The sequence below is a fragment of the Tetrao urogallus genome, assembly GCF_951394365.1.
Source record: "Tetrao urogallus genome assembly, chromosome: 9".
Taxonomy (NCBI): Eukaryota; Metazoa; Chordata; class Aves; order Galliformes; family Phasianidae; genus Tetrao; species Tetrao urogallus.
The window spans coordinates 22299059-22319263 of NC_136822.1; the positions used below are offsets into that span (position 1 = coordinate 22299059).

The following is a 20205-nucleotide window of genomic DNA, read 5'->3' on the forward strand; positions in this document are numbered from 1 at the left end:
ACCAAAGAAAAAGCAATTTGTTTTTGTGGGAGGGTTCAACTTCTGCTTGAAGGTGGAATAAAAATAGTATTTTTTTTATAATGGGACTGCCTGAGGGCTTGGGGGGAGGTTTTCAATTGAAAGTTCATTTACCTTTGGTATCTTTATATGGTATTACTCAATAACCGAATCTAATATTTACTTGGTATTGAAAGTAAATGGCATGTGAGTTGTTATCAAACAACTTTCCTGAAGCATTTCATAGATGTGATGTTACTGCAGACCATTAGACAGTATGAGTCGACCACAAGGGACTGCTGCACAGCAGCACACAACAGCTATAGTCAGACCCCAGAGTGGAATTCCCCTGTAAACTATTAGGAGAGCTGCAGTCTGTAATCATCAAAATTGACAATCTATCCCTTTTCATTGTAACATGCAAAGTTTTAATAAAAAGGAGACTTTCTGTCATTAAACACCTTATATTTCCTTTCTCAGTTCCTGAAAGCGGGTATCTCTCTGGGTGAGCAATGTGTGTAGGTTTGTCAACTCTCCTCTACCATAAGAGGAGTCTCCTGCAAGTCAGTGTGGGATTGCTTTCATTGGAAATACTCCTCATTTTCAATAACTTTGAGATAAAAACCTGAACAGTGAAATTTTCCTAGGAAAATGTTCTTTAACTGGTTTTCATCTCAAGTCATAAATAAAAAAAAAAGGAACCAGTTTTTCTGGCACAATTGAACTAAAAGGCCCTGGCTGGCTCGCTGTAATGACTTTATCAGGCAGTCCTTTTGCTTTCTTTCTGGCTATCAGTGAGGCAGCTGTTGTGTGAAATGCTTAACTCTACTGCTATTAATGGAGTTATACTTGGAAGTTATGGATACTGCTGTTACATAGCAATCCCAAACAAGGAAGAGAAATCTTATAATCAGATTTAATGTAAAAATTACTTTGCTAATCTTTGTGCTTCTATGAGATTTGTATTTATGTATAGTTCAGTAAAACAAAGGTTTGAAACTTCAGGAGATACTCCAAGGCAACCCAGGTAGCATTTGCTCAATGTGAGTCCTCTGTAGGAATTTGAAACAGGTTTTTCTATGCTAAGTTGTCAGATTTTCAGCTTTTGTAGTTTTCTGGCCTGCCTTGCAGCTCTGGTGCAAGGGCTAGTGATGGAGGAGCAGAGCTGAGAGCTGGATTAAAACAATATTGTGACCACAGCAAGAATGGGTAAGAAACATATTTCTAATACTGGTTTGGATGGGTACAGTGCCAGTACAAATATGAAGCAGTATCAGCCTTATTACTACTAAGTCTTTAGCACATGTGAAACAGCATCTGACTTGCAGTCATTACACGATGTGAGGCCTGTTCTGTTTCACTGCTCGGCAGCGGGCTCCTGCTGGCAGCACATGGCATTTGGATTCAGTGCCACAGACAGGCAGTGCCAGTTCTCGAGTTAGCTGTCAGCGTTTGCAGGGATGAAGGCTGCCCTATCAGAAACTTCGCAGGTGTATTTTTCATGAAATCTGCCATCTAGAGAACAGTGATTTGAAGCAGCCCTTTCTTCTGCTATTACTGTCAGCCTGCTGAGTCTTTTATCAGCAGCTTTGCGTCTCACCTTGTTTTTTTGCCATTGCCACTTCCCGAGGCCTGGAGCACATTATGTGTCAGCTTTTCTGAAGAGCGAATGCTGCAGTGCTGACAGCCCGAAACAAGTGTTTTTCATGGGCGTTCTCATGTGTTGGTTTTGCATTTTTCCTTCAGTTCTTTTTCTGGACTTCTTCACAGAAAAGCATTGGGATTTGTTGTTTTAGGGTCAGGATGGCTTTGTTTTCTTTAATGTCCAGTACAAGCTGCACACTGCTGCTGAATTGTGATGCTGCAGGTTAGCCCAGAGCTGGACCCTGCAGGGGTAAAGCTACAGGGCAGCACTTCCCCACACCATGCTCCATGTCTGTGCTTCACCACAGTCACTGTCACTGTCAGTAAAGGGTCTCTAAGTATAAAATTAGTTGCACAGAATGCTTTTATTTTGTCCAAGCAGAAGTCAAAGTCAAATTGCATTTCTTGCTATACAGCAGCTAAGTTCATTTACATAGACCATAGCTTGTTAGAATAAATACAGGAGGAAACAAATCAAGTATTCCCATCTGTTCACGTGAGCACTGCGCACACGCAGCAGAGATCCTGAAGGTTGGGGGTAGAATACAGGGGTCCTACAAATACTGTACAGAGCTGTACCCTCTAGGAAGCGTGTTCCTAAAGTGTGTGATTCAGTACCAGTGCAAAGGGTTTACTGAAATCAGAGGTGCACTTTACAAAGCAAACTTATGGTAAAATATGATATGGTTCTCAAGATGGGAAATTAATTGGTAAACGTTTACTATCAACTCCTGTAGAGGGACGAAATGCTCACAAAAGAACGACCTGTTTAAAACGTGTCCTAAAAACACTATGCATTTACTTATGCCCGATTCCAGAACAAGTTAAAGCAAATGTGGCCTTCCAGTGATGTACACACCTGATTTTGTCTGGCATTTTTCAGCAGCTATATGTTTTATATATAAATATCTACATCCTCAGAAGCTCAAGAGTATTAAGATTTGCAATAGCTATGTCTACAAGCAGGCAAAAGTAGAGGCAGGTTTCTATAAAACACACACACAAAAACAAGGTTTCACCATGGCTTTCTTGGTTTGAAGTTTATGCAGAATTAAACCACTGCAGACAGCAGGTGTTGGTGTTAACCTGACATGCACTCCGGGGCTTTCTAACTGTGCTCTTCTGCTTTGTACTCAGAGATACTGCCGAAGAGCACTCCACAGCTGAAACAATTGTTTAGTTAGGAGTTGAGCCATGTAACTTCTAATCAGTTCTCCGACTTAAGTCCGTTATTCAGTTACAAACAGAAATCTATGCTGTGTTTTCAGCATAAAAAAGCGAGTGGAAAATTTGAACTTACCCATTCTGCCTCTCAACCTGGCTGAAGAAACTCTGTGTTTGAGATTTCCCAAATGTGGTTTTATTAAAACCTTAAGTTGTATCTGGCTTTTCTTCATTGAAAAAATATATCTGTACATCCTTCTTTAATTACCGAGTACCTGAAGGTTACAAATTCTTTTTTGCTTTACGTCTGTTTTTCACAGCACAAGCATGAAGTGCTAAGAGAAAAGTAAAAATTAATGAAGTCGGTCGAAGGTAAGAAAATGCAAGATTATTCTTGCTTGTAAAGGAGATCGACTGTGCTTTTAGATTTCACTGCGGATTGGTAGCAATGGTGGCACACCTGGAAGGAGCCGGCACTGAGCAGCAAGCTGCTGAATGATTCTAATAACCCGACAGTAACTCAGGACTTCTGTACAGAGCACTTATCAAACCATGCAGTCCAGGTGATTCATGCATTGCATTATGATCTGTAGTCCTTCTTGCTGTAGGGCTTATTCCCCAAGATGTTATCTATTTCATTTACAATATGTGATGTCATCTTTGGAAGAACCTAGGGGTAGAAGAAAACTGACATTTAATTTCCACTGAAGATAGCCATGGATTGTTTCCAAATCTACATCTGGATTTTATCAAATAATGTTTCCTCTGTTGTTTCTCTTTCTTCATGCATATGTGACATACTTAAGCATTTATTTGATACCTTTCTCCCTCAAAGAAATGACTTTGCCCTGTGAGACAATCACAGAAACCATTGTCCTGAACTCCATATGCACTCAACTGCAGCAGAAACAAAGCTGGTGGCAGGAATGCCCTTATCTGTGAAAAGCAACAGAGAGTAATTAAGGGCCAAGGCAATGACATAGGCCTGTGCTTTTCTTAGTAGCACTTAAGATCTGGTGTGGAATATAGCATCATGTGTGTTGACATCAGTTCACTTGCTTAAGTGAGCCTGTAGACAAAGAGTGAAGCAACACGTTGAAGTGCTGAACATGGATGCAACCACTGCAGATGGTTGTAAGTCACAGCGAGGTGCCCTAGGTTTGCCTGAGGTGTGCAACTGGGGCTGAAGCAACATACCACGGGTTGGGATTCAGTTAGGAAAATGAGGGCAGTGTTGTCAATGTGGATGTAACGCAGCGGGCGCTGGGCAGGAGCTGCCCCACCTCTGGCACTTGCCTGTATGGCTCCGAGGTTCTCAATCAGCTGCTCTGGATTGGAAGATCCTAGAAGGACAGAGCTCACCCCCTCGTTCCTCAGACACCACGCTGCAAACAAAGGCACGGAACAGTCAGGAACAAAGGGCTCCCCTCACTGTGCTGCTGCCCATCCAGTATTTGTCAGAGCTTCTCTCTTTATTTGAAGAAGAGCACTATCATTTTTGGAAGCCGTCATTTTCCAGGTCACTTCTGAGTCATTTCTAATCCCATTAAGCAGGATGGTTATGCATCATGTCGATATCTCCCTTTTCCATTTTTAAATGTGCTGTCTCTCATTCATCGGATTGTTCTTGTTCCCACTAAACAAGGGCTGGGAATGCCTGCTTTGCTGCATCTGCATCATTCGTCATTTTATGGTTTGGTCTTCTTCCTGATCTGGCTCCTCTCTCAGCTAAATAATTCAGGAATACTTGATCCAAGGTAAACATGCCCCTAATATTTTCCCTTATCAGCCCTTTCCTGGTTGCCTTGTCCTTTTCTGATTGCTAAATAACACTACTGCTTGCTCAAAAAAGAAAGTATTTTTGACTGAGAACAGAGCAGTTGTTCCTCAAAGGCAATAGATGGCATTTTCATATAATAAAATAATAGAATTATAGATAGAACCATGGAACAGCTTGGGTTGGAAGGGACCCCAAGGATCAGAAAGTTCCAGCCCCCTGCCACGGCAGGGCCTTCAACCTCCATATCTTACACTGGTCTTGGTCCCTTCTGTTACTGCATCCCTAGAAATGTGTTACCCTTCCTGAATTACTGCTGCAGTTCACATCATCAGTCTCTCCACATTCCTGCCATTTTGTTCCATAATTCCTCATGTCATTCCTCATTCCTCATTCAAGTGTTATAACTGAAAAACACATCTACAGATACATCTGAAGAGAAAGCTGCCCTCTGTCCTGTTTGAAAGGCAACACAGCTTTTTCAGTTTCTATTTACGTCAGCATTACTGACTCCAAAGCAAACACCTGGAGCTCAGAATACCTGCAGCCTCCCAGGTTTGAGTAGGAGTTCATCTGCGCTCCTCTTTCAGCCGCAATGAAGGCACTGAATCTTCAGCTCAGAGTATTTCCCTTTTTACCAGCAAGATGGGAGCTAAGTGTGCATTTCTGGCAAAGAGCAAAGAGCAAAGGCATTCAGGTGCTAATGACAGCGCCCCTGCCCCCCTTACCGACTGCTAGCTGAGGTAGTGTGCAGCCAAGGCGCTCTGCAATGGGCGAGAGATCCTTCAGCTTCGTCTGCTGCTTCCTTCCCTCCTCGCTTATGATTTTTTCTTTCAGCCACTGGTAGCACTGGAGGGGAATTACACTGCAGTCAGATGTTGACTTTAACCTTCCCGAGCTGAAAGGTTGGTGCGAATAGAAACATCTCTGAAAATCCCCATGATGCAGTGATATGCAGGGCTGGGCAGGATGTCCCCTCCTGCTGCCTGCTGTTGTAGAGCTATGCCTTTATGAGCTTCACCTGAAGTTCTGACTCTGAAGTGTCACATTTGGATCACTGGACCCAATGGCAATTGGAAAATGGTGAAATATTGGTCAGCTTGACACGCCTCCTTCCTCCCCCCAGAAAAGTGAGAGGACATCTGATCTTGTTCAAGGTTTACCAGTGCCTTTCAAGATTAGAAAGCTAATGAGAAGGAGCTGAGATTTCAGTTTATATTCAGACTTGACATTTGATTCTCTTTCATTCCCACCAATGTAATTCAGGTCCCTCTGGGAAATGCTGCCTTCTGAGCTAGCTTGCAGTAAATTGCCCAGACTTTGTCTTGAAATGTAGCCTTCGTGTTGAAAATAAATTACAAATGCTATGAAATACCCCAATTGAAAATCATATCCCTTTGTAAGCAAATCAGTGCAGGCTGCACCTTTCTTTTCAGCTCATTCCCTGAAGCCCTTCAGCAGTGGGGATGGATTCCTGGTGCTGTTTGCCAGCCCTCAGCACTGCAGCGCATCCCCTTTTCCCAGACCAACAAATACCTTCAGGGCAGCCCTTGAGCTTTCGGGGACGCCGTTGCCGTATTTCCCTGAGATGATCCCGCAGGCGAGGGGAGACCACGTCATGGCACCCACCCCTGCAGAGAGTGGACAGAGAGCCATGGAACCAGGAGACCTCTGGGTTGTACCGGAACCCGTGCACTCAGCCCAGAGAGCAGCGACTGCTGCCTGTTGGTAAGGCACTGCCAGGGCTCCTCAGCCCCTTGGAGGGCACTGGGAGCATCGTCCTGGCAGATGCAGCCATACTTCCTCCTTTCCTCACACAGGGTGCCCTGGGTGCTCACACAAAGCCCCGCATGAGCCCTGTTTAGATAGGTCGGTGCCCACTGGTCCCTGAAGGCAAAATGCAGACATGGCAATTAACACCTCTTGCTATCAGAGATACAGCAAGCCAGGCTTTCTGCTAGGCCATGGACTGGGCTCCTGGCTCTTGCATTCTCCCTGTGCAGCGGTGGGGAAGGATGGGAAATCACTCTTCCCCTCCAGAGGCTCAGGTGTGGCCCTCCCTTATTTCTCTCTCTAAATAAAATAGACAAAGTGCTCAGCAGCAGATTTACCTATTTTGTGGTACAGTTCTGGCAGCTGAACCTCCACTTTCTCCCTTTGGAAGAGGTGGTACTCAGCCTGCTCACACACGGGCGGTATCATGTTGAACTGCCGGGCCACCGAGTAGGCTTCCTGGGGAGAGACCACGCAGGGAGCACATCATTCACGTACAGGGAGACACATACGGCCTGCAGAGCAGCCCTGGGGGCTGGAAATGTGCATCCTGGTGCCAGCTTATGGCTTTGCTTTACCATGATCTCCATAGCACTCCAGCGTGACGTTCCCCAGTACATGGCCATGCCCTGGTTGATGACGTGTGTCATTGCTCGGACAATTTCTGAGGGAAAAAGACAAACATAAGAGAACTCCGTGTCAACCCCGTGCTGCTCCTGCATGCTGGAGTGCTACCATCACATCTGGGGGCTGCCAGAACAGTGTGGCACTGCAGGATCCAACCACCATCTCCGGATGTGGATTTGGGGCCGGTCCCACAGCTGAAGGTGCTGCAGCCAGAGCAGCTCCAACCCACGGCAGCAAGGAGCAAAGCTTGGTGGGTCACTGCACCATGCAGCAAAGTGGGGAAAAGCACAAATAGGCTTATCTCACAGCTTTAAGGAACTTTTACCAGCTGGTTGTTGTCTAAGTATCATCCCACAATAATATTCCTCCTAAAATTTATCACTAGAGGGCAGTAGGGCCGAAAAATAAACCAAAAGACAAAAGAAAAAAAAAAAAAAAAAGAATCATTTTGTATTTTGTTCACTACGAGCATATATTAGCACCTGCTTCTTCGCACTACGGCCACTGAGATGCTGCTGAGAAATGAAGCAACTGGAGAACACAGCAGCTTCTTCTGGGCACCTTGCTCTGCATGCAGCTTCTTCTGGGCGCCTTGCTCTGCATGCAGCTTCAACCTGCTGACATCCACTTTGGGAGGACCTCCTGCCCCTTCCTGCTCCCCAAGGTTCTTCTGCTCCTGCCACTCCTGAGCAGACACTCCTGGTGATCAGGGCCATGAGCATGGGTTCACAGTGGATGGGAACCAGCCCGGTCAGCAAGGGTGGGCCTGGCATGCAGGGCACCTCCAGATCTATTTGCTGCTTTGTTTTCATGAGGCTCCACCAACTTGAAAATCAATTTCTTCCCTCTGGGATGGTTCCAAAAGTAAGAGGAGCAGATAGCAGATGCATGGGGAAGAAGAGATCCCACACAAGGATGCAGGATGAGCCTTCCTCCCACCCCACGTACATCTTCCTCCTTTGGCACAATACACTCGCACCTCCTCCACTTCCCCCCTTCCTGCCAAGCCACGGCTGGATGGGTTCTTGTTGAGTAATCCAATCCTCCCAGCAACAAAACAGCACTGAAAAATGGCCCTGAAAAATATTTACCCTCATGGATGATGTGAGCCACGAACAGTGCATCACTCAGACTGACAAAAATACACTGAGCGGATCTGGGAAGCAGAAGAAAACAGTCCTTAGTCACTGGTACGGGTAACGCACAAGGCAGCCCGCGCTCAGCAGCACTGCCAGATTGCAGAGTGCCCTTTCCTGGGAGAGCTGTGAGAGGCAGCCCAGGCAGTGCTGCACTTCCCAGCCCGCTCAGCACCGCTGAGGCTGTCTGTATGTCTGTCTGTGTGCAAAGCACTTGCTCGGGCTGAGGATGCTGAAATGATGCTGGCCATCACTGCCTTGAGATTGAGAGGAGCTGCCTTTTATACCATGAGAGTTCTCATCCTATTTATGGGGGAAAAAAACAGCTTGGCAGAGAGTCGCTTACAGTGCCAATCTGGAGGTTATTGTGAGATTTCTCCTGCAGGCAGCGACAAGCAGCTAAACACGGCAAAGTCTCCATTTATAACCCTCGGAGGACTCTAAAAGTGACAGTGTGCCTCTTCCGTGGCTCTCTGTACCCAAAAGGCAGAACTCCCGACGGCAGCACTGATCTTTCCCCTGGTGAAGAGCAGCTCTCAGATGCCAGATATTGTTCTCCCATTTTGTGCTCTCCCCCAGATCTGCCTTTTTCTCCATTCCTGGGCCATCCTGGTTGGGGCAGGCACAGCCCACCGAGCGCAGTCACAGCCCAAGCACCCACGCACTGGGGTGAAGGTGTGGGGTGAAGCTGTGGGGTTTCCACAGAGCAATCCTGTTATGGGGATTCCTCCATCCCCCCACAGCACCCGCTTCTCACTGCTGTTGGTTTTCTATTTCTGCCATACGATCATTTTGGAATTTTTAGGGGTGTTCCATCACACCTCTTACACACTTTGGCCCGTGGTTGTTTGCGTTTCTCCCACCTCTGTTCCCTTCAAAAGAATGACAGCCAACCTAGGATATTTATAACGGCTCTTGTTTACCAGATCCTTCCCCCATGGGCACGCCTCTGGATGGTCTGAGGCAGCACCCATTTGGGCAGCTCACTGGATGGCAGAAATGTCATCGCTTCGAGGGGGAGTTCTCAGAAGAAAGCACACGAATGTTCCCAAACCCTGTGGCCAGGCAGTACCGACCCGAGCCAGCTCTGTGCCCTGATGTGGAGCACGGCACCCGGTGTGGGGCTGCCCACTGTGCTGCCTTCTGCTCAGCTGCACGCATTGCCCAGAGTGAGGGAAACATCTGCGACGCAGCCTGGGATTGCATCTCTGCAGGACTAATGTAGCGTGAGGGCATGGGGAGAGGAGCGCCGTCTGAGCAGATTGCAGATATCTCCTTTGATCAGAAAGGGGATATTTTCCGAGAGAAGCTTTTAATGCCCAGAACTGACAGCTCATCAGGAGAGAGAGAAGCACAGCAGCACCAGAGGGCTGAGCTTGTCTGCATTCCAGCCGAGTTACAGAACTGAAAGGCCCAGCCTGGCACTCAGTGGCAGTGCACCATGCCCTGAGCTCAGGCCAGGACAGTTTCCCCTTCCAACCTCACCTACTTGCATGCACAAGCATGGAAATAACATGACAATAATTTACAGCTCTTCCTCTAATTCCTCCAGTTGCATTTCATATCCCACAGCCTCACTGCCCACTCGAGCGAGTTTACCATGATTTGACACTGTCCATAACCAGCAACCACATCAAGGTGACCTACAGACAGCTCACCCTCAGGATGAGAGCTGCATCCCGTGGTGAGGATCCCAGCTGCACAGCACACAGAGGGAACTCCTGTCCTTCCCAAAGCATTCTGTGGCTTTGAGCCACACTTGTGGCTGCATTACCTTCAGCCACCCGCATCCCTGCAGCTGCACACAGGGGATGCAGCATGTGTTGCACACCCAGGACACGGCTTCCAGCAGAGCTGGGAGCAGCTCTTTGCTCATAGGGAAAGCATGGCCACGTAAGGACACAGAGCATAGCTGGGATTGTGCCTCATGAAGGTAGCTTAGCACTTAGTGCGCGTGCCAGATATTGCTGAACCGACAGATGGCCCAGCAGATGCTCTGGGATAGAAGTGGCTTAGTAGGTGAACCATAAAAAAAGCATGAAGTACATGGAAAGAATAAACACCGCGCCATTCATAATGCAAGCGTCCCTTTTCTCACCCTGCTGAAAACCTCACCAAGTCCCACAGTTTATACTCTGCTGCCAAGCCCCAGCCTGGGAGCACTGTGCAGAGCTGCTTAAACACCATCAGCATCAGAGCTCAGCTGTGCTGTGTGTGGGAAGGAGCACCCCAATCCCCAGCACAGCACAGCCCCTCCAATGGCCATCGCCAAGCAGAGCGGGCACTGCTGCCTGCACCCAGCTATCTGCTGATGCTGCTCTGTGCAGTGAGTGCAGCCAGTGGGGAGCAAGCAGATGTGGGATACCAAGTGATGCCAAAGGCATGTTGAGGGGTTCCCTGACCCCCCAGCTGGCTGCAGGGGGCCAGGTCAGCTGGCGCAGTGGCTTCCTAAATGCAAACACACTCATTTCAACCTCATCTGTGTGGATCGGAGAGGAAAGTACAGGGAGGAATGTTAAAACCACCATTGGGATTTAAAGGGAACGCCTATTTCCATTAAAGACGTACAAATTCATTTAAGTGTAAATATATAGGACTCCGGGATGTCATGAAAGAACCATTTCATATTTAAGCTGCCCCGCCTGAATATTTAATAAAGATTTGTTCTTCATTTCCTACCATTGGAGGCATAAGCCTGTAAGCCAGGATCAGTCGCAGGAAAACCTTCAATTACAGCTGCACTGACCTTCCATGGGGGTGTTGTTGTCCGGGCGGTTGGCAAAGACCACATCCACGTATTCCAGCTGCAGGCGCTGCAGGGAGGCCCTCAGCCCTGCGGGGCAAAGCAGAGAGCAATGCAGGGTCAGCAGCAACACAAGAGGTGCAATGCAAGAGAGAATCACAGCTGGAAAAGACTCCTCAAGTCCCCAAACCTGCAGTGGGCCCATGCAGCCCTCCCTCGTGGGCTCTGCGAGGAGCTGGTGGCAGTGGGTGCCAAAAGCCCACATACATGTGTGTGTGTGACGGGGAGATGTCCTAACAGTTATTTTCTACGAATCTTCCCAGGAACAAAATGTTTTTTATGAATGTTCATGAAGAAGAAGCCAAAATAGAGCCGTCTGAAAAACATTTGCTGAAGTTAGAGATGCAAGAAATGGCTGTTTTCACCAAGTGTGTTGAAGAGAATAGCTAACATTGACCTTAACACTGTTCGGTACTTCTGTGAAATTCTTTCATCTGCTGCCAGTGCTCCTCTGTCCTTTTGCAAAGCAGTTTCTCACTGAGTGGCAGAGGGGTTTTGGGGTGGCCACGATCCCTCCTGCACCACCAGGCTGCCCACAGTCGGACACATCACTTACCCACGCCCCACAGAATGCTGCTCACAACGTTATCCAGTGCAGCCTTAGTGGTAAAGTCATATGCTAATGTCACTGAGTTCTGCACATGCAACACGAGGAATGCTTTCTAGGGCAACGGCCCCACTCTATGGATGCCCCCCATTCAGCTCTGCTCGCCAAGAGTGCTGGTGGTGATGCTGATCCCTGGCACACCATGAGAACCGGGCTGCGGCGGGGCAGTGCCAAAAGGCCATGAGAGGTGTGGGTGCAGACCTCACAGCTCAGCATCACTGAGAGGTATTTACCCTTTGGCAGCACAGGGCAAGCAGCAGCAGGGCCCAATGCTGGGTGCTGCTCTGTGGGGTTGGCTGATTCCCCACACGCATCCCCTGTGTGTGGGGATGGCACAGCCTCCCAGGCTGACGTGTTCTCACCATAATAAGCTCACAGTTCATGCTGCTGATCCTTAATATGACAAAAACTTGTCTTTTCATGGGCACTGCTCTATTTGTGCCCCACCGGCAAAACACTGCTGTGCAGGCACGGATCCAGCCTGCAGCAGCCCTGACCCCCAGTTCCATAGACACACAATGCACTGCAGGATGGATGCAGAAGTGTGGGACTGTGCCCACTGTACCAGCAACCACCACCAGCCCTACAGGGAGCCTGGCAGCAAACTCAGAGTTCTGGCACAGGAAAGTGCCTGAGGCGCAGCACCCACCTTCAATGATGTGCTTCCTTGAGAGCCCTCTCTCTGTTTCAGCCCTGCAAACACAAAGCATACAGTTAGGGGGCTGAGGTGCCAGCCAGCAGCAGGCAGAGATGAGGTCCCACGTCCCAGCCAGGCGCAGAGCAAGGGGTGGCAGCCCTAAGCCTCAGGCAACAAGGCATCACTGAACTTACTTTCCGCCCCAGTACAGCTTTGTTGTGATGACCAGACTGGAGCGCCTAGGAGCAGAACAGAAAAACTGTTGTTGTTAAATAAAATGATCCCAGAAGAGCCCAGGCAGGAGACCACCTGGCTCCGAGGCAGTGCCCTCCTCCCCAAAGGCACCACCACACTCACAGCATCCATGGGCAGCAGCACGGCTCGCAGTAAAGGAATGCTCCCTCAGGCATTAAAACCCCAGGAAAAATACATTTGCTGAATTAATCTAGAGACTCCACTGTGATAGCAGATCAAATATTTATCATCATCAAACTATTTTGCTGCAAAATTGTTTGAGTGTAACAATTTGCCAGGGTTTTGCTTGGCTTGACTTCTTTCTGCCACAGGATGTGGAACATTTCCCAGTGAGCATCCATCCTCCAGAACAGGGGCACTGGTTTCAGTGAGAACACCACTGGGACTGCTCTTTGGTTGCAGGCGATGACACACAGGGGAGAGCCTTAAAGATTATGTAAATGCTCTTAAAATGACACCACATATGCTAATGTGCTTCATTTACATGAGGTATCATCTCCTACCAGGCGGCCGAGATGAAGGCCCATCACAGCTTTGCATTCTTAATACACAGCCTTACGTGTGTGCGCAGACCTGCCGCACAGATAATCTGCCTCTGCTCTGTGTGCGGAAATGGGGATGAAAGTGCAGAGATCAGGGACTCACGGAATGGTTTGGGTTGGAAGGGACCCCTAATGGCCATCAGCCCTACTCCCTGCAGTGCAGAGACTCCCACAGCTCCAGCAGGTGCCCAGAGCCAGCTCCTAACCAAGCCTCCACCTGCTAGCAGCAGAGATGAGGAGCAGTTAGGAGGGCTGGCTGCTGATGGAGATGCCCAGAGCCCAGTGCTTCCCACAGCACCTCCTGAGCCCCACACCAACTCTGGCTGGCCAATGCTCAGCATCTGTAAGGTCTTGGAGGTCTCCCCACTCCCATTGTCCCTGCTGCCCCAGTACGGTACCTCCAGCCCTTCTTCTTGAGGATGTTCCCCAAGATGACCTCAGCCCTGCAGAAGAGAGAAAATCCATGTGAGAGGCACCAGAGGATGCTCAGGGCAAGCAGATCTCCACATTGCAGCCAGCCCCAGCCCTGGGGTCCTGCACTGGACACTACGCCCCAAAATCTGGGGATGGACTTTTTCCCTTTTCTTAGCTCAGCAATGATACTGAAAGCGTGAGCTGTGCTGGAGCTGCTCCTTGCTCGCAGAGTTTTCAGAGCTGTCACCATCATGGACTATTCATCACCACTGAGACAGGCATTGACTTGTCATTTATTCAGGATGTTTCCCAGTAAGTGCTTGAGGCGGCACCAGTGATGCATTTCAGCTGGGTGCAGTGTTGGCCTTTTTTTAAAGTGTGCTCCAGAAATGACCAAGTTTCATAGGAGATTTCCTAAGCAAAATCATGCCCGGAGCCACAGGGAAGGAACTCAGTGCAGCTGGGACCCCTCGTGCCCAACCAGCACCCAACCAGGACTCACTTGCCCGCCGCATACACCTCAGCCGTGTCGAAGAGGTTGACACCACTCTCGTAGGCGATGGTCATCAGCTGCTCGGCCACCTGCAGGATGGACATGGGGCTGAGTGAGGCAGCACTGCTGGATGGTGGGTCACCCTGTGCCATCACATGGACCTGAGAGGGGACTTGGAGCTGCACAGCCCCCCGGGGCTGATCCTGGGAGGAACTGAGGGAAAAGCCCTGCGCTTTCCAATGGGAAAGCAGCCAAGAATTTAACAAGGTTACAGAAATCGCTCTGCAGATCTATGAGGTTGAGTGCAGGAATACATTTGTCTTCTTGTTCTGAGCATTGCCTTTTTGCAGTGACTTATTATAAACAAGGGGAGCCGGGAAGCTAAATTTGTCATTGAAACAACTCTTTTTGCTTGAGACCACAATACCCAGAATCAGGAATAAATGCAGCTCCGTGATGTGCAGCGATCAGAAATACCAGCAAAGGTCGAATCACTTACAAAGAAAGAAAAACGTTTGAAAGCAGAATGCTGGGCCTCTTGCCTGCTGCAGAAGTTATTTTGGGATTTCTGCTGTGGCACCACACGGAGGGCTGCTGGAGCCTTCTCCCTTGTTACGAGCAGCCCTGGTACACCCAGCCAGCAGTGAGCCCCAGCCAGTAGGAGGGGAACACAAGCACCTTTCCTTTTGCTTCATCTTATTAGGGAAAAATAACAAAATAAACGGAAATAAAACCACCACCGTGAGACACCACGCTGCTGCTAGCGATGACTGCCGCTCATTACACACAGTCTGCAGAAATAGAGTTTTCCAAATTCTCCTCCAGGAGCAGAACTGCTGCCAATGGTACAGCACGGAAATACCGCTCCACGCAGCAGAGGGAAGGTTGTTTCAAGGGGGAGATGCTTTCATTAAAGCTGATCTTGGAAAATGTCAGATTCGTTAAGATATTTTGCGGCAGAAGCGTTTGCTTTGCATGCCAACGCTCTGCCATTTGCTGTCACCACGCCCCACTCCCGTGTGCTGGCCATGCTTTCATCTGTAAGCACTGCCCTTAGTTTTGCTTCGTGCGTGATACTGAATGCAAAGATCACTTACCTCATCTGAGATTTGACCTCCAAAAGTCACCCACGTCCCTACAAAGACCAAAACAACCGGTTATCATGGGAAAGGCTCCTGTGCCAATGTCTGTGTGTTCAGACCCACCGGCAACAATTGGGAACGGAGAAATGTTCTGGAGATGCTGAAACACATCAGTGGGACAGCGAGACTTCCCAAATCCCTGCTTCAGTGCTCAAAGCCCCAGGCAGGAAGAGCTCAGAGGTGCTGAAGCACTGAAACACGTGCAGAGTAACTCCCCCTGAGCTGGAGCTCAGCATTCACACTCACCCTTGGCCAAGAACTACAGCAAAGGCCCTGCTCTGCCCACAGAGCTTTGCTTTTTCCCTCGCTAACAACCTTTCTACGTACCAGCTTCCTTTGCATATATGCAAAGTTAATTCTGAAGATGTGTTCACAAGGAAACTCTGGATTTCCTGCAGAACCGCAGTGCAGGAAAGGCCCTACCTTTCCAGTCTGTAAAAGCTGAGCACATTGCTGCTGCTGGAACAGAAAAGAGACTTCTTTAAAGAGCACAGGTATTCCTGGCTCACATTGCATTGCCCCACCATGGGAAGCGAGCAGCTCCCTGCCAGGACCCACCGCCAACACCACGGCCCCAGCAGTGCAGAGAAGGGCCCTCCTCCTTCCTGCCACATTCATTGCATTTCAAAGCCTTTGGAAAAAGTATTTTTCTTATCACGAAATGCTCTGGTGCCACATAATAACGATAAGAATGAAAATAGGCTTCATTTTATCATTAAGCTTCTTTGTGCAAGTGAAAAATCCGGCTAAGACTGATTTCCATGTTAAAGCTTCAGAAGAGTTATTTTTGTAAGAATACATTAAAATGCATCTTTACTGAAGGAAGAAAAAAAAAAAAAAAAAAGCATTGAGACTGTTTACCACGAAGTGATTCTTAAACACATATGGAGGTGGTGAGCGACGGGCAGGAGGAGCCCCCAGTTCAGCACGGGGCTGAGACACACAGACACCAGGGACAGACAGAAGGGATGGCAGCACGGCTGGGTTGGAAGGGTCCTGGGAGATCACCCAGCTCCAACGCCCGCCGTGGGCTGGTTCCACCCACCAGCTCAGCGTCACGCATTGACTGATTAGAAATGAGCCTTCGGGTGCCTAAGCCACATGAGAACAACGAGCTCTTTCTCTCTTTAAATATAAATAGTAAATATATGCAGAACTGGGTACACCTTCACTCCATGTACCCGCCTTCCCCATGCTGCCCGTGGGGTGCGTGCTAAGGAGCTCAGGCTCATGATCATCATCCAAATGTTAGGAATGCCACTGGTCAAGAGCCCCGGAGAAATCATTGCCTTGGTGGCTGCAGGCCAAGCCAGCAGGATGCTGAGTCCATGCTTAGCAAGACAACCCCCAGAGCATCAGGAAACTGCAATGCTCTGCTCGATGCAGGGCTGGAAGCAGCCTGAGGGACATAGTATGTGCAGGAGAAGGTGCCAGGCCAAGAGCAGGATAGACAGATATGCCAAGAGCAGAAGGACAGCCACGCAAGTGGCCAAAAGCATTGACAAGGGTACAGCTGGGACACATGGGAGCTGCACAGGGCCGTGGTGCCATGCCCAGAAAGGCTGCGGTTCCCAAAATTCCCTTCCAGAAAGCACAAGACTCCTTTGGCATTTCCAGCAGTGGCTGAGGATGATTCACAGCCCAACAGGAGCAGCTCTGAAGGAAGAGATACAGCGGAAAAAAAATAATAAAGCATAACCCTTCCTTGTCCCCGCACCAAGCAGCTGCGTGCCCTTTGCCTGTCCCCATTAGCGGTGTGAGCACAGCCCCAGTGTCCTCAGCCCCACGGGGACACCAGCACAGCCACAGAGCGTTTCGGGGCCCTTGACCTTTTGTGATCCTTTCTCTATTGTGTAAAAGGGAGCACTGCCATGAGAGGAGATGTCTCGGAATTACGAGAGCGCTGAGACTATCAGGAGGAGGAGTGAAGAGCAAGCTTGAAGCTGGGGACGCAGTAGGAACACAGAAGAATGCCAAGGACATTTCTCCCGTGTGGGGTGTGTAGTGGAGCACAGCTCCAAGGCACAGCAGCTCCTCAGCCGTGCTTGCCCCACACTGGAAAGCTGCTTTCCAGCCAGATACCTGAGCTCCAAGGGAGGAATTTCTACACCGAAGCAGGATTCAGCTCCGTTCCCATCACAACTCCCAGCCTGGCACATTGTGACTATTTCTGGGTTATTTGCTGAATGCAAAATTCACCGCTTGATAATTCCACTGCTGGCAGATGTGTCACCTTTCAGGAGAGCAGAGATCCTGGCTGGAAGACAGGGCTCAGCCTCCCCCGAGGACGGATCCCCCCCCGCTGCAGTGAGGCAGTGCTGCACGAGCTCCCGGCTGCCACATCAGTCCCTGCTCTACTGATGTCTGGGTGCCTTCAGCTGTGGGCTCTGCAAAAGCTTTGCCCCAAAGCAAAGCCACCAAGGTGTGAGGGAAAGGCCTGGCTCCTTTTTGCACCACAAGCTGCTGGGTCTGCACCATGGGGATGGCTCTGCCACGTGGCGGTGGGTACTGCTCTGCAGCTGCGGGAACCTCTTGTACTGCGAGTTTTCTCCTGGGCTTCTTTATGAGGAATTGGATTTTCTGGATTTGGATTTTTGGATTTGGGGTGGCTGCTTTCATCCTGCTGCTCCTTCCATCGCAGCTCCTTGCCTTGCTGGAGGCCGTCCCCGCGTTTGCTGAACACCAGCAGCCCATCTTCACAGGCTGACTTTGCTTTGAGTTAACCACCAGGAAACATGACCTTATTTCTTCCTGCATCCCAAACACGAACCTTCCACAGCCCATGCACTTGCCCAGGGCGGGACTCTGATATTCCCATTTGAAATTCTCACCTTGGGCTCACCGACACAATGCAAAGATGTGCCCACGCAGTGAGATTTCAGATTTGTGAGGCAGATTGCTGAGCTGGCAGGAAGTTGGGTACAACTTCAATTGGATTTGCATGCTGCAGGGGCTTAGGGACACAAATGCATCTCCCAGGGAGCTGCGCAGGGAGCTCATAGAGCAGCTACCCAAGCGGGCAGTGGGGCAGACACTGACAGACATGAAGTGCGAGAGGACTGAGCTGTGCTCTGGAGGAGCTGTGCATTGCAGCAATGACTGCTGAACCCAGGGCTCCCTGCTCCCCAGCACACCCTGGGCTCCAGAGACTCAGGAACAGCATGAGAACACCACGGTGTCGCCACCCCATGGCCCAACCCCACACCTGCCCAGCTGCCAGCACCCAACCCTGCAGCTGTGTTCCCAAGGGTGATCTATAGGGACATGGCCCCACGTGTCTGCAATTAAAGAAAAGCTCTGCAAGGCATTTTTCTGCCACCACTTCCTCTCACACAACAACATTTGCTCTTGGTGAAACTGCAAGTGTGAAAGAAAACTCTACACCAGCTCGTAAGTCCTTTAAAAGCCCAGCATCTATTTTGGTCAGAAGAGCTCTTCTTGCCGGAATAGAACTTATTTTTGTGACTTGCAATAGAGGGTGACTTGCATATCCCCCTCTATTTTAAACTCAACTCTCAAAACATTTTGAGGGAAAAAAAAAACGCATTTTAAAGCATTGCTCACGTTGGGTGATACAACTGCTGGCAAGGGAGCTGATGGGGCCAGGGACCCCACATCCCCTACCACACCATACCACACCACTGCCCTCGGTGCCATTTCTGAGCACCTCCAAGAACGGTGACCCTGCTGCTCCCTGGGCAGCTGTGCCAACGCCTGGGCTGCTCTTTGGAGGAAAAATATTTCCTAGTATCCAACCCGATCCAGCACTTCTGGAATAAAGCCCTGTTCTTCCCTATAGCTCTTGAGGAGGAAAGGTTTGCCCAGAAGCCATGGGGCTCAGGCCACGCACTCACCCAGGCCGAGGCACGAAACACGCAGTCCAGACTTGCCAAGGTTCCTAGGAAAAAAGAAATAAAACAGTGTTAGACCCATGAAGGACACTGGTTGGGTAAAGCAACTGGAGAATGCTGCTTTTCGTAGAATGGTTGGAGTTGGAAGGGACCTCTAAATGCCCCCAGTCCCATCCCTGCAGTACAGGGGCACCCACAGCTCCATCAGGTGCTCTCAGCCCATCCCCTGACTGTGGCTGCTGGTCTGGATGCCCACCTCTCTGGGCAACCTGAGCCACTGCCTCAGCACCCTTATTGCAGAGCTTTTTCTTTATATCCAATCTCAATCTGCCCTTTTTGGTTTGAAGCCGTGTGTAGGAAGGCTGATAGCAGCACTCACACCCCCAGTGCTGCTCCCTGTGTCAGAGCTCTCACCCAGCACAGCCGCAGGTTCCACCCCTACCTAACATAAAGCTGTAACACAAAAACCCTCTAATTACAGCCTCCTGCTTTAGCCTTCACATCACAGCCAGATCTGTGCAACTTCTTTGCCAGCCCGAGGTGTAACACGGGGCCACCTCTGTAGTTCCACTGCAGAGCTCTGCAAACAATTACTACACTTTGTTTCTGCTCTCCATGAATTATTTAGAGCCCAAAGAAAGGACAGGACAACCCTCCCACTCTCCCAAAAGCCAGCTCAGTGGTGATCCCGCACCATTTGGGTGCTTTCACCTCCCCATGGCCCTCAGCTGACACGGGCCAAACCCGCTGCAGGGCACAGCTCCAAACTGGGGGCTGGCATTTAGATGCTGGAGCTGCACCACCTGCCCCAGGCTCACAGCAGGCTTGAAGCTGGCACCGACCCCATTCCTTTTGCCCTTTTGCATGAGAACACCGCTGGATCCCCATATAACAAATGGATGCAGACAGCACCAGCAGTGCCAACCTACACACGACAGTTGCCCGTGCCCCCAGCAGGGCAGCACTGCCTCTGGCAGCTCACGGCAGCAGGGCTGTGGGTCACATCATCCCAACAGAGGTGGTGTTTCCAGTACGCATCTGCCATTGGAAACTGCTTTCTGCTGGTTGAGCTGCAGGCGGCTCCTCACAGAGCCTTCTCTGCTAATGGATCTGGGCAGTAACACCGTGTTTGGCTTCCCAAACGCTGTCCTTGCCATGTGCTTTGTGTGCACGTGGCCGGGGTGCTGGAAAAATTTATGTCTATTGGAAAGAGCCGATGCTGAAATTGCCAAATCCTTTTAGTGCAAATGGAACCCAGTGGCTGCTCAGCTTGCGAGAGGGCATCCAGCACACGGTGCACAAAGGAGGAATCTAGCTCTAATTGAATTCGCTTTATGTAGAAG

At 49.6% G+C, this 20205-nt stretch overlaps 1 protein-coding gene across 5 annotated transcripts in view; it reads right to left on the minus strand.

Annotated features, from left to right (window-relative positions):
• Positions 1–3385: 3385 nt before the first annotated feature.
• Positions 3386–20205, minus strand: part of KCNAB1 (potassium voltage-gated channel subfamily A regulatory beta subunit 1) — a gene marked incomplete at both ends in the record, with an annotated part of 35225 nt that continues 18405 nt past the window's right edge. For 3 of the 5 annotated variants that reach the window (XM_079540071.1, XM_079540072.1, XM_079540073.1), the window contains 13 exons: positions 3386–3475; positions 4102–4190; positions 5311–5431; positions 6119–6213; positions 6694–6814; positions 6934–7019; positions 10865–10951; positions 12178–12221; positions 12360–12404; positions 13361–13405; positions 13879–13958; positions 14967–15004; positions 18866–18909. In XM_079540071.1, the coding sequence (XP_079396197.1) occupies positions 3386–3475; positions 4102–4190; positions 5311–5431; positions 6119–6213; positions 6694–6814; positions 6934–7019; positions 10865–10951; positions 12178–12221; positions 12360–12404; positions 13361–13405; positions 13879–13958; positions 14967–15004; positions 18866–18909 (985 nt within the window). Of the gene's footprint in view, positions 3476–4101; positions 4191–5310; positions 5432–6118; positions 6214–6693; positions 6815–6933; positions 7079–10860; positions 10952–12177; positions 12222–12359; positions 12405–13360; positions 13406–13878; positions 13959–14966; positions 15005–18865; positions 18910–20205 lie in introns of all 5 variants that reach the window. The other 2 variants (XM_079540070.1, XM_079540074.1) reach the window with 2 other exon arrangements.